The following is a 13,934-nucleotide window of genomic DNA, read 5'->3' on the forward strand; positions in this document are numbered from 1 at the left end:
AAAATAAATTTGTAAAGAAATGTTTGCAAAATTTAAAAAAAAATGTTCTTTTTCAAAGGATGAAAATTTTAAACATAAATTTTTTTGTAAGTTTAACTAAAGCTTAATAATTTAGCATAGTACTATCAAAGATATATTCTAGTTATGGAGTAGCTGCCTTAGTATGGTAAGATGCAATCTAAAACAGCGGCACCCTAATTTTTATGCAATTTATGCCGCCAAAATATTAACAGAGAGAAAGCTTACATCAGCGGCAATTATTTATGTGATACATGCAAATAAATTAGGTTTCAGTTTTGCTAAATTATTGCATCATAAAAAAGCCAATGAAATCTTAAATTTGGCTAATAATAGCTTGCTCTAATCACGCAAAAATTAGCTATATATATCTACTTAGATAATATATATTTTTTATGTTTGTTAGATATACCTATTTGAGAGAGAGGTATGTCTATGTAAAGATGGGTATACATTTCACGTGATGACAAATTTAGAAAATAAAGTTGAATTTATTATTGGCAGTTTTAGTCGAACATAAACAAAATATTAACCCTGATTTTTAAACAACTGTAGGGAGTTTTATCCCTGCAGAGTCTTTTCTAAATAATAACTAACCTAATCTGACCAAATTGAACTATTTAAAAACAAGAATGACAACATCCATAAAAGCGAAGCTCGGAAACGGTAGGACAAACAAACATTAACACTTGAGTATAGTGTCAGGACTGATGAATAATCAGAATATTAATGTATCAAAGTCAAACGAAACTAAATATAAAGTAGATCTGTTGAAAAAGTGCTTAAATACAGGATATTGTTTAAGGACATTCTTACATTTTTAAGACTTTATTATAGAGATGTTTCGCTTATAACAATGTACTTTGTTGACATAGGAATCAGTATTCCAACTCTCAGACCAATCGGATAATTTTATCACATAAACAATTATTTGTTAAAAAGTTAAAAAGCAACATGTTTAAAATGGACATACGGACTTTTTGGTAACGATTATAGAGCTGCTTCACTTTCTAACTCGTACCTAACTTCTACAGGAACCATCATGCAGTTTGAAATCAATAGGACAATTCTAACATGCCAAAATTAACGAAAAGAGCTATCCGTTACGGACGGACGGACGGACTGACCCTAATTATAGAATAGCTTAGCTTTTAAAAAGAATTATTTATAAAATTCATAATGTTATAAGGTTTGAGAGATGCAGTTAATAATGGGTATTAGAGCAAATTAAATTGTAGATTATTTAATATAAACATTTTTGCATATTTTTATCCTTGTTTATTTTGTTTAGGGTGAATGTGATAACTCTGCCCATCATCGATGAAGACAATACCTGCTCTAGGAATATAAACATTTCTTAATTACTACATGGTGTAATAAAATAAGCATTTATACTACCACTGCGATACCCAAGTATAGGGGAATAGGTGCAAAAATAGCTTTAAACCATACTAATAAGTTACCCTATAAAACAGACAATTAAATCGATACTGTGGTTTCTAGACCTTAACAAAAAACCAAAGAAATCTTACTACATATTTTATATTAATAAGATGATCTTTCTGTTTTATTGATATGAAATAAAAGTGTACAAGTAAGTTTCAAAGACCAGTTTATACAAATTGATCCAACTTAATTAAATTTCTATTACATTTAGTAAAGTAAAGTTCTTTGAATTTGGTTAATTAAGATATATCGGTTTATTATTTGTCATTTGTTTTATATGACGTCATTTTTATAGAAACTATAAAGAGATTCTTTGTTTTTAAAATTAGCATAAAATAATATCTCATGAGGTATCTCGTTCAAATCTTAAATATTCAATACATAACGCTAGCAATTTCGTAATCTATTTTATGATAATAAATTGATTTTTATAAAAGATGTAGGTATATAGATTCAAGTCTAAAATTTAAAAAAGCAAATTCTTTAATGGTAGTTACAATTCATTATCAATAGACTAACCGACAGACATTACAAAAGCTAAAAAAGTAAATAGGAGTTGCGTTCAATGCAATTATTTTCTTTGATTTTAGCACAAAAAGAATTTTAAATAATTAAAATGTGCTCTTTATATCTCGATATAAAACATTATCATTTATATTTTTTAATGCCTTATCCCTCAGATTTGTTAGTTTAATACCTCATAAATAAGTCATTTCTTAGAATCCTGTTTTTTTTCTTTATGTGTAATAAACAAATATTGAAAAAGATGGTGCTGCCTCATACTTTTCTAAAGAATAAATCATGGAGTAAGAAATAAAGAAAATCTCAAATAGTCAAGTTAATGCGAGAAGTGGCAGCTGAATATTTTGAATGGTGCATGAGCTATAAGTCACACTGCCAACAGTTTGTGGACCCTGTCCTGATTCAGTATTGGGTCTTTCAATCTGCTAATAGCGTCTCAATTGCAAACACAGTCCCTACAAAAGAAAAGAAATTAAATAGCTTACAGACGAAAATGATTTCCGCCACTTAAGGCAGGTAGTTGTGTGAATTGTATATCTATATTTATACATTTATTGTCATTGGAGTTATTAAGCTGCAGCCCGTGGCTGCGAATTATTCAAAAGCGTTGGCCTATTCATTTATTAAAATCAGCATTTATTTTTGTCTGTTTAAAATTCAAGAAATTTTTATCTCGACAATGAATAAATTATTTGAACACCTTTATTGATTAATTGATGAAATAGATTTATTGATTAATTAATGCACATCTTATGACAAGAGGCCAATAGTTCTATGTAGGTATTATTACATTATAAATATAGGTATACATATTTTGATTTTTTTATCATTTCAAATATTTTTATGTTTTATACATTGTTGTCATGTTTTGCGTTTGGCTCTATGTAAATTTTAAAAGTTGTTGATGTTTATCAATGTGCCGTCAGTCAACGACGGCTTACAAGCCGTTGCAATGATTTTAATGATGTATTGTAAGCAGTCGGATTCAACCGCCTAAAACTATACATCTATTGATTCAATGAAAAAAAATTGCTCCTAAGAAAAGCTCGACAGTAATTTGAATTAAAATCGTTGAATCTCTATTTATGTCCATGTAAATAAATCTAAACCCATTAATAAAAAATAATGATAAAAGTACGTTCATAGCTTTAAATGTAGATACATTTATTGATTTTTAATTTCTTTTATGATTTATGAGTCTAAAAGAGTCTTACGTCATTTTTTAAAAATTCAAATCCTGTTAAAAGAAGTAGTAAGGATTTTTATGTAGCTTAAAATTTCGTTAACTATGAAACCGATTGAGTTCTGAACTTTATTGAAGTTTCACATTGGTCCTTGGATGGCTTTGGGCTAGTTTATTTTTATATTTAATATTTTGGATTATTAAAGGTTTTCTGGGTATAGTTCTTTCCACGACATCCCTCCATAAGGAGCGATTAGTCGTATTTTTTAAATGGCTTTTTATAGGTTATTTTAGGTTAGGTTAGGTTATATTGTGTTAGGTGATTGCCCCACAGGGTTAGGTAATTGGCACCGCAGGGTTAGAGCCCCCCGCAGTGGCTAGAAATAGGAGAAAAGCTACTGTGAAAAATACGAAGAATCGCTCCTTATGGAGGGATGTCGTGGAAAGGACTATACCCGGTTTTCTGCTTTCCCTAGACCTTTGAGTACAGAGCTCCTAGATGCTAGAGGGGCAGCCGCTAGTAAAATATAAAGTAGAAAGTCCGTCTGTTTCTGTTTCTTGTTCATCTGCTGTAAAAATTTGTAGTGAATATACCTACCAGTCCTGCTATGGATTCTTGCTATATTTGTTGGGTTAGAACGCAATCCCTTATAAAATAAATAATTTTATATTTTTTATATTCACCCTCCTGATGCGATGTTATAAGAGGCGCTAAAGGTGAATCCTTAATTCAATATTTGGTAAAATAGAGAATTTTTATCACAAATAATTCTAATTTCAGTAGTTATTTGATAGAAAACTTTCCTACACTCTTTTAAACCCGCAACTTTTCTTTAATTAGGGTCCATTCATTTATCTTTAAGATATTTTACATGGGTGACTTTAAACACTTTAATTTTAAGGTTGATCAATGAAGTTCCTGCAAATTATAAATGTGTTCTAGTCAAACTTTTATCATTGATTAATGTCATTTATAGACCAATTGGTTATTAAACATTGTCAGAGCCGCTTTTCTATAGATTTAACACTAATTTAAGTAATCCACAAAGCTTTTATGGATGTCCTTGTTCTTGGTTGGTTAGAATCAAAATAACTATGCGCTATACATGTGAAGAAAATGTATTGTCTAACCTAGGTCGGCCCTTCAGGGATACAGGGATTGAACAATGGAAAATAAAATAATCTCCCCCCCCAAAAAAATGCCTTTTTTAAAAAGAAAATATTTAGAGGTGGTGGGGGTGATGATATTCCCTTGCCTGAGAACGGGCAGATGTATTTTGTATAATTCATTTTTTTATTATTTGCCCTAGAGGAAATTCTTGCCTTTTATTGAGTTAAAATGGGCAGATAACAAAAATGATTTTGTATGGTAGTAGCAAAGGTTTAAAATCGTTATTTATCGCATGGATTAAAGACAGTTTTTCGCGGATATAAAGACAAAATTTAAGATTATAACTACTTTTTTTAGCTCCGACCGGCAATGGACCCGGCTAACAAAACTGTTTTTTTTTTACTTTCTATTGACTTTCTATTTAAATATTCGTGTAAAATTGTTTTTGATATGATGATGCTATACATGATTTTTCGGTTTAAATGAAAAACAATTCTAATCCAGTGGATATTAATTAGTTTAATCTTTTTGCAGGTTAAAATAAAACTCTTTTTGCTAAATAAAAGAAAAACCCATGTCCATTTTAATAAGGTTTGTTTTTGGTTCCCCATTTTATATCTGATAGAATTATGGTCATATTGACCAATTGTATAGAGTAGCTACGATATCGAAATTTTGTAGAATGATTTATTTAAGGCATTTATTCGCAATAAACTTCGTTTTAAATAAAAAACCTCTTAATGATAACTGTAAAAAAATTTTTTTTCCTTTTTTAGATTTTAGTTTAATTATTCTTTATCATTCCGAATAAAAATGCACTAATTATTCATTAGAAAAATACTCCAAATCAAGAATAGATATTTCGCACATCGTATTATAGACAAGCTGATATGAAATGTACAATTATATGGCAAAGCAAGGGCAAAAAAGACTGGTTTTGATATTATGATTGGACATGTTTATACTCGTAAATATATTAGGGTGCTAAACATAATTTTTCAGTGTGGCTGAGAACCGGTCCTAATCCATTTTAGTGTTGTTTTCTTGTTGGATTGTCCCAATTCGTCTAAGGAATCTTAAAATCAACATGTTTTGAAAAACTCTCATTCATTTTTTTTGGGAGTTGTTTCACAAAAATATTCAGGTAAGGTTTGAAAAAAGATAAACAAAATTCTGCCTTCCAAAATCTATTTTCAAAACTACCAATTAAACCAATCAATTTGAAAATCTTCGATTTTAAGGAATTAATTAAGCCTGTCAAATTTTAAATTCTAACTATTTTAATACCAATTTAAAACAATGTATTGCACAATCAGATACAAACTAATAGTTATTTCTCGCATCGTATTATAAACGGCTTTCCGCGGAAGGCACGGGCTAAAAAAACTGGTTTTAATCTTATTATTGTACATTTTTATATTCGTAGAAAGCAGGATATAATACGATGCTAGACATAGTTTTTTTTCGTATGGATGAGAACCGGTTCCTATCCACCGGATTCGAATGAATACAAGACAAGATTTTATTACAAATTTATTTCAGAACTTGCCCATTAAAAAATTTAACAATCCAAAAATTCGCATTCTTTTCTATTTGTGTACTTTTAATTGGATGCGAAGCAACTCTAGAATAAGATTTGTACAACTACAAAGGATTCATTCTTCTTCATGAACTACTAGCGGCTTCGCCCCTAGCCTCTAGGGGCTTTGCCCCAGGAGGTTTGATCAAACCAATTTTTCGTATTTTAGATTTAAAAGAAAATTTTATTTTGGGGGGAGTATTTTTCATTTTTTTGGGGGGTTGTGGGTGTCCCACCCCCCAAGAAAATAGTTATAAACCTTCCCGGGACCTATGAGAAGCTAACCTGTAAAGAAGAACCCGATCGGTTCAGCGGTTAGCGAGATCCTTCGCTACAAACAAACAAACAGACAAACAAACAAAAGACATCGTTCTACTTTGTATTATAGACATGTCTGAATGTTGTGTAATTGAACTTTAACATTTTAGTTTAACATTATCAAAATACAGTGTTCTACTTCTATACTATTATTATCATCAATCTAAAGGGATGAAACAGTGGCCGATAATTTGATGTACATCCCTAATGATGATAGACACAAATACACCTTTTGTATATTAAGATTAGAGATGAAACGTTAAGACACTCACTTAACGAACCAATCAATCAAAATTCAATAAAAGGCCCTTAAAGTCAATTGATATTAAAATAGTATTATAGAACTTTGGGGACTAGTTTAATAAACAGCACAATGTACCCTCCCTTCCTGTATTATTGTACAAGAAGTATAATCTTATTGCTGCTCTACTATTGTTTGTTGTTACGTGAAATAGATTTTTAACATTATTGACTGACGCGTAGTCTAGTAATTCTTTATTAAACATGATGAAGCTCCCAGCATGAGATGGACATTTAACATTGCAAATACATTTAACCCTAATAAAGTCGGGGAAGGGTGCTTTTTTTTAATGACTAAAGCTCCGGATTGTAGAAAAAATGTGGATGATAGACTTTTTGGCAGTTTTTGGGCCGTAATCGGAGGTTAGAAGTTTTTAAAATGGCGGCTGCCCTTGTTGAATTTTGGGTTCCCATTCGGCCACCAGCTGCCAAAGCGGAGTTGTTGCTACATTGAACATAAAAAAACACATCTGACTTCGGCGATGGACTGTCAACAGAAATGAGGAGTGCTTTTTTGTTGTAAAGTGTTGTAGAATCTATAGATGTAACCCCCCCCCCCCCCCGACTGAAAGGGTTAACCTTTACAAGATGGAACTAATTGCTTTTTGTTTCTGTGATGCATATTTAGGTAACTTTTATGCAAGTGCTAAATCAAATCAACAGAGTAAAGGCAAATAATATTTTTAAAGCTACAACGAGATCTTTTACTAGACAAAGAAAACTTTAAGCATTCTATTGAATAAATAAAATAGAGATACTAAAGATTTTAAAGAAAGAAAAGTTAGCTTTTAATGTGTTTTTTTTCATTATGGTTTTGATTAGAACTGGTCCTTAGCCTTATTGAAAAATAATGTAAATCATAATATTTCAGACAATTTTTCTCGAATATTAAAACAAAAATCATAAATCATAAGTATACCTGGCCTTCGACAAAACTGGTATAAATTTTATAATTTTTTATATTTATATCCGCGGAAAGCTGTCTATATTACGATGCGATAAAACACTATTACTAATTTTACTGGCATAAATTGGAGAGGAAGAGGACAGTGATAGATACATTTATCTTAACCTGTTTCTTCATATACATAATAGAACATTGATGACAGCAATGGCAGCCAAACGGCTAAAAACTAATTTTAATTATATGGACAAAGTAATTGATGAAATAAATGTGACTTTGTCAGGGGAATCATCACAGTTAATCACATTTTCCCTCCCAAATAGACAATATTAGTGAGTGCATTTTGAAATGTTTGTTTGAAATCAGATACATCAACGATGATGGAGAATTTGATATACACAGCTTGGTAAGTATTATATACCTTAATTGTAGCAGCTCTGATATTTTTTGTTTCCCTCACTTACTGCTTCCGATAGAAAAATTGTATACAGCTACTATAGAATATGCAATTAGAGTGTTTTTACAGTATATGCTAATAGAGTATTTTAGTGAATTACTAGTAGAGTCGTCCCGTCTATTATAATGGCTTTGTCCTAGGATAAGAGTTTTTAGGGAGGTTAAGAGTTGTTGTTAGCCCACCCCACCCCCCCCCCCAAAAAAAAAAAAGATATTTACTGGAGGGGGGAAGTTAATTCAAAATTCAATGTCTTTTACAAAATTGTGACAAACATTCACATTCGGAACTTTTAACCAATTGCTCATATAGCCTCTACCACACTACAAGAAATCAAATGCACTATTTTCCACTGACATATTTTCCTTTGTTTAGGGATCAGTTATCTGGAATAAACTTGATGCCCCATTTAAACTTCCAACAGATATTTACTGTTCTACACATATTCATTGTAAAATGATACTACAGGTATAAATAATATTTGGTTTTAGAGTTATTTAATTGCCTTCTATGAAAAATGCTGCAATAATGACAAACAAAACTAACCCTTTTTTATGGAGATTAAAATATTTGGTTTAAAATTGTGTACATATATAGACAAATCAACCTTAACTCCACAGTTTATTTGCCAACGAATTGGCGTACGTGTTAATAAACTTTAAAGTCAGTATAATGAACAGTCCAATGCCTCCTTTATCTTATAGAATTTACTGAAATTAAACTAAATGTCTGTACTTTATTGGATGGAATCATTCTTGTTTGTTTTAGGATAAGCGATTATACAAAGCCCTGCAAGCCAGTAAGTTTGACTTGGCCATTGTAGATCTCATAGGTAAACATTTTCAAACTTAATTCGTTAAGGATAAATAAATGGATTGACTGTCTCTTATTGTTGGGTGGTTTGAAATTACAACTTGTTAGAAATTAAACAAATCATAATTACAGAATCGCATTTCCAGTAGGGCAACGAAACAGATTAATATCCGCTAGATTAAAACTGGTTCTTACTGAAAATAATGCATCGTGTTGCATCAAAAAACAATTTTCTACAAATAATAAAATAAAATTCACAAAATTGGAGTATTGTTAATTAAATATTTGGTAAAGATTATAGAGTTGCTACAATTGTTAAATCGTATCTAACTATTACAGAACAATTATAGAATAATTCTAACATGCCTAAGTTACGAACCAACCCTAACTTTAGAAAAGCTTTGCTTTTGAAAATACAATAAACATCAGTAAAACCACAAATTTTATGTTATAAAATTAAACAATTTTATGATTTCAGCGAACGAATGTGGTTTAGCCCTGGCACGTGCCCTTGGTCTGCCTGTTGTCAGCTTCTGGGGCTTCGGCTATCAGGGAGGAGAGGTAATCATCCTTAGTCCTAGTTAAAAACCTAGCCTATTAATAACATAATCAGACAAGGATCATGTTGATAATTCTCAAACATTTGTGGATATTTTGGACAATAATTTTTAGGATTTCTAACACACATGTACCATCTTGATTACTGATAATCCCATAAAAAAATGAAAAAGAAGGGGGGAGGGGGGAATTTTTTTTTTTTTTTTTTTTTTTTTTTTGTTTTTTACTTTAGGTCAGGTTAGGTTAGCTTATATCAGTTAATGGGTAGGGTTATGGGCACTCAGGTAGATGACTTAAAGAGATAGGGGATAGGCATAGAAAAAACAGTGACCTCTCCTTATTTTCAATGTTTCCAAATTTAATTGTATGCTACTGGTTTTTGTGTAACGTCCATTTTTATAAGCAAGTTTTGAAAAATAAAAAAAAGAATAGTAGTTCTTTTAGTGACAATTATCATCAGTTAGATTTTGACCTAAGGTAGCTGGTAAATACTTTAGAAGAAGAAAAGTTTGAAGATTGATTCAGCTATATTTTTGTTGTAGGTGATGTACACTAGTACCTGGAACCCTGCGTCCATAGTGCCAGCTTTCATGACAGGCATGGACAGAAATATGAACTTTCTGCAGAGAAGCGTGTAAGTACTGAGTGATAGATAGATTTGTAATCTATAATACAAAGTAGAATGATGTCTGTCCGTCTGTCCGTCCCTTAAGATCTCGGTAACCACTGAACCGATTGGATTCTACTCTTTAGGGTATATACCTATTGGTCCTGTGGTGGTGTTAAGCTATTTTCTTGGGTGGTGGGACACCCCCAACCACCCAAAAAATGAAAATCCCCCCCCCCCAAAAAAAAACAATTTTTTTAAAAATTACCTCATGGGGCAAGCCCCTAGAGACTAGGGGCGAAGCCGCTAGTTTTTGAATAAACTAGTGGCTGCGCCCCTGGCATATAGGGATACTGTCTATAGGAAAATAGACTAAAACTATGCCGAGACCTTTGTGAAGCTTCTCCAAAAGAGGTGAAGCTCTTTATAGTGCCTATAAAAAAAGTAGATAAATTTTTAAACTGTCCTTAAAACATCATTCGGGATACTTCGACCAAAAGTCATTTAATCCATCCCCATTTTTACAGGCACTATAAAGAGCTTTAAAAGAGAAAACCCAATCAGTTCTCTAACTATCGAAATCTTAAGATTCAGAAAAAAAACTTTATCACTTTAAGCAATTAGAGAAAAATTCTTCCACTTTGAGTATGGTTTAAAATACAAATTTCTAGAAAAATTTTGAGATTGACAAACAGATTGACATACAGTTAGAAAAAGTAGACAAAAATACAAATTTAGATAATCTTATGAAATTTCTAAAGCTTCTTTTATTTTTCTTTGTCCAATCTTCAACTGGGAGTGTTTTTTACTAGTTTCATTTATACATTTTTATAACCAAAAAAGATACTCAAAAATACATATTTTCTTTTGTCTATAATTACGCATTTCGATGTTCTGATTTTTTGATCGATTTTTAATCATGAAATTCACCAAATTTAAAAGCTTTCTAAATTATCAATAAATCTTACAACTTTTTATAAGTAGCAAAGATACTCTACGTTTCTAATATATGTTTTTTTCCTGTTTATTTTTTGCTTGAATGGAAAAATTAATGTATAACATCGAATTACAAACAATTTTCCACGAATATTTAAATAAAAAAGTATGAATTAGTACCAGTTTTGTATGTCCAGGTCTTCTACCTCTCAGGGCTAACAAAACTGCTTTTAACCTTACAATTTTTCATTTTAATGTCCATTGAGAGCTGTCTATAATGCGATGGGATAAATAACTAAATATTAGCTTGTCTTCGAATGATTTGAAAACTTCACCTCAACTAAATTTTGTGATTTTTAGGAACTTGTTGTTTTATTTCACACATGCCGTCCTGGAATATTGGCAAGCTTCCATATCAGATATTTATATAAAGGTAAGTATTATTCTGTGTATCTATTTTTCTATGCTGCATATAACCCGTGACTGTGACTTGACACGTGATAGCACCGCGTCATAATTAAAGACGTCAAAAGTGGTTCCTGCTGCCGCTATGTCAGGTGCACGATATTAATAGTTATAGTAGTAGGAGGTATGCCTTGGCCCAAAACAGTTCCATAAGCGGCACCTCGCCCCTGTGAGGTAATTGTAGATATTTCTTCATCTACTACTATTTACTATTTATACTTATTGTAAAATACCTCGCCCTGATTTCAAAGATTCTGTTTAATTTTCGACCTTTTCGTACTGCTTTTATATAGCTCTTATGCATTAAACACTTAATTTTGTGTGAAGTAAAATCATAATTTAAATTCTTATATTCAGGAGAGCTATCCAGAATTAGGAAGCTCCGCGCAGCTAATACATGGCATTGATCTGGCGCTAGGAAAATAATATGATCACATCAAAATCAGTTTTAGAATTACAATATTTGGTAATATCCTCATAGAATTTATTTTTCAATATTGAAAGTTGAGTAGATGGTAGATGTGAATACTATTTATTGTGCAGTGAATTTGAATTTTTTCGTTGATTATCCACGTTTGTCTGCCCCCAACACAAAATATGTTGGACCCATGCATCTCAAAGAGGCTCAACTTCTACCTCCTAAGTAAGTTGTTTTTCAATGCTAATATTTGGTAATAGTCCCTTTCGTGGCAACGCCCCTTAAGGGGCGATTCGTCGTATTTTTAAAATGGCTTTTTATAGGTTATTTTAGGTTAGGTTAGGTTATATTGGGTTAGGCGATTGCCCCACAGGGTTAGGCAATTGGCCCCGGAGGTTAGAGCCCCTGCAGGGGCTAGAAATAGGAGAAAAGCTACTGTGAAAAAGGCGCGTTGCCACGAAAGGGACTATACCCAAATACTTTTATAGTTATGGCCAGTCTGTCCGTTCTTCCGTAACATATAGAATAAAATATAGGGGACATGGGTTCAATAACTGTATGTTCACGGAGTGGGTACCCTGTGCCGACTTGCTATTGGGTCTTTGAATATTTAAAACAACCAAGTCGCTACAAAAGATTCCTAGGATCATAAAGAAGCTCTATAATCAAGTCTTAAAATAAGGACGTCAATACTAAGCATCCTGATAAATTTTTGTTCAAAAACTTAAAAATAATATTCCTCTATTATTGCTAATGCTTGTTTGTCTATATTCGACTATTGTCATCCTTGTCATGTTGATATTTGGGTAAGCTATGCGAAAGGTATATTTTTACAATTTAGTGCACCGTAAGAAATTTTTAAACCATCTTATGGTTGGAGGGTTGAAAGTATTTCATCCTCTTAAATGATATGCAAAGGTAGATTGCATGGGAAACATAGACGTCCTGGGTTGAGGGGAATCCCCAACAAACATTGAAATCACTCCCTTTAAATAAAAACCTTGGATGTCCCTGATGGGTTTTTCGCTTTCTTTCGTTTTATAGTTTTTAAACCTTACTTGATACCCAATCATATTTAATAAATAAACCCAAGAATTTAGTTGTTTTGTTGCAAAGGTTCAGGCTAACATAACTGGTATTAATACGATACTAAACGTGATTTTTCAGAGTGGCTAATAACCGGTTCTAATTCAGCAGATCTTAAGCAGTTGCCAAGCCATAGTGGAAACAATTTTATATACCATGCTATTTTATGGCAATCTAAATTGGTGTTCTTGTTGTCTCCTCACACAAAAGCATTCCTAAAATTATATTACATTGTATACAAATATTTAAACCAAGTGCACATTTCTTTCGGCTATTTTTAGCATTGCCAAGACATGTCTTTATTTTTTTTTATTTTACATGAACAAATTAAACACAATCAACAAGATATCAAAATAACAATGGATAACAAACAAAAGCAACTAAAAATATTCTAAAGATTAAAAAAAAATTTTGACTCAAAAATATGCCAGCCTTAATGAATTAACAAAAAAAATATTTTAAGATTCAAGTTTTCCAACATGGCTTAGAACTGATTTGAGCTATGCTAAAAATCATATATCAAGGCCAGTTAGTCGCAAATATCTTTATTTTATTTTACTTTTTACAGACTTTAATACGTTGCGATAAATAACTATTATTATTTTTTTTTAGATTCCAGAACTTTGTTGATGGAGCAGAACATGGGGTTATTCTTTTCAGTCTTGGTTTCACAGGTAGAGAGATAGATTGATGGATTGATGGATAGATGGATAGATGGATAGATGGATAGATGGATAGATGGATAGATGGATAGATGGATAGATGGATAGATGGATAGATGGATAGATGGATAGATGGATAGATGGATAGATGGATAGATGGATAGATGGATAGATGGATAGATGGATAGATGGATAGATGGATAGATGGATAGATGGATAGATAGATGGATAGATAGATTGATGGATGGATGGGCAGATAGATTGATTGATAACTGATGGATGGATAGTTGGTTTTAAAAAAGCGAAGCTCTTGAATAAGAAGCAAGGACAAATGAACAATAACCTTGTAGAGTGTTGGAACTAAAAAAGTAGAAGATTAATTTGTAAGTCTAAAGGATTGTTGAATAATTGCATAAATACAGGATACTCTAATTGGACAATCGTACCTAATTGTTATAGAAATTATCATGCAAAGTTTAGAATCTATAGGGAATTTCTAATAGGTCCTAATTAATGGAAAGATCTATCCGTTACGGACGGTCTGACACTAATTA

General features: G+C 31.7%; 1 protein-coding gene across 2 annotated transcripts in view; it reads left to right on the forward strand.

Annotated features, from left to right (window-relative positions):
• LOC145325149 (UDP-glucosyltransferase 2-like) overlaps positions 1-13,934 on the forward strand; it is a 93,216-nt gene that overhangs the window by 51,433 nt on the left and 27,849 nt on the right. For both annotated transcript variants that reach the window (XM_080168006.1, XM_080168007.1), the window contains exons 5-14: positions 1,310-1,358; positions 7,746-7,787; positions 8,211-8,303; positions 8,604-8,667; positions 9,127-9,209; positions 9,749-9,840; positions 11,110-11,182; positions 11,572-11,630; positions 11,756-11,857; positions 13,331-13,392. In XM_080168006.1, coding sequence (XP_080024132.1) covers positions 1,310-1,358; positions 7,746-7,787; positions 8,211-8,303; positions 8,604-8,667; positions 9,127-9,209; positions 9,749-9,840; positions 11,110-11,182; positions 11,572-11,630; positions 11,756-11,857; positions 13,331-13,392 — 719 coding nt within the window. The remainder of the gene's footprint in view (positions 1-1,309; positions 1,359-7,745; positions 7,788-8,210; positions 8,304-8,603; positions 8,668-9,126; positions 9,210-9,748; positions 9,841-11,109; positions 11,183-11,571; positions 11,631-11,755; positions 11,858-13,330; positions 13,393-13,934) is intronic.

The sequence above is a fragment of the Acartia tonsa genome, chromosome 7, assembly GCF_053477335.1.
Source record: "Acartia tonsa isolate MP-2025a chromosome 7, ASM5347733v1, whole genome shotgun sequence".
Lineage (NCBI taxonomy): Eukaryota > Metazoa > Arthropoda > Copepoda > Calanoida > Acartiidae > Acartia > Acartia tonsa.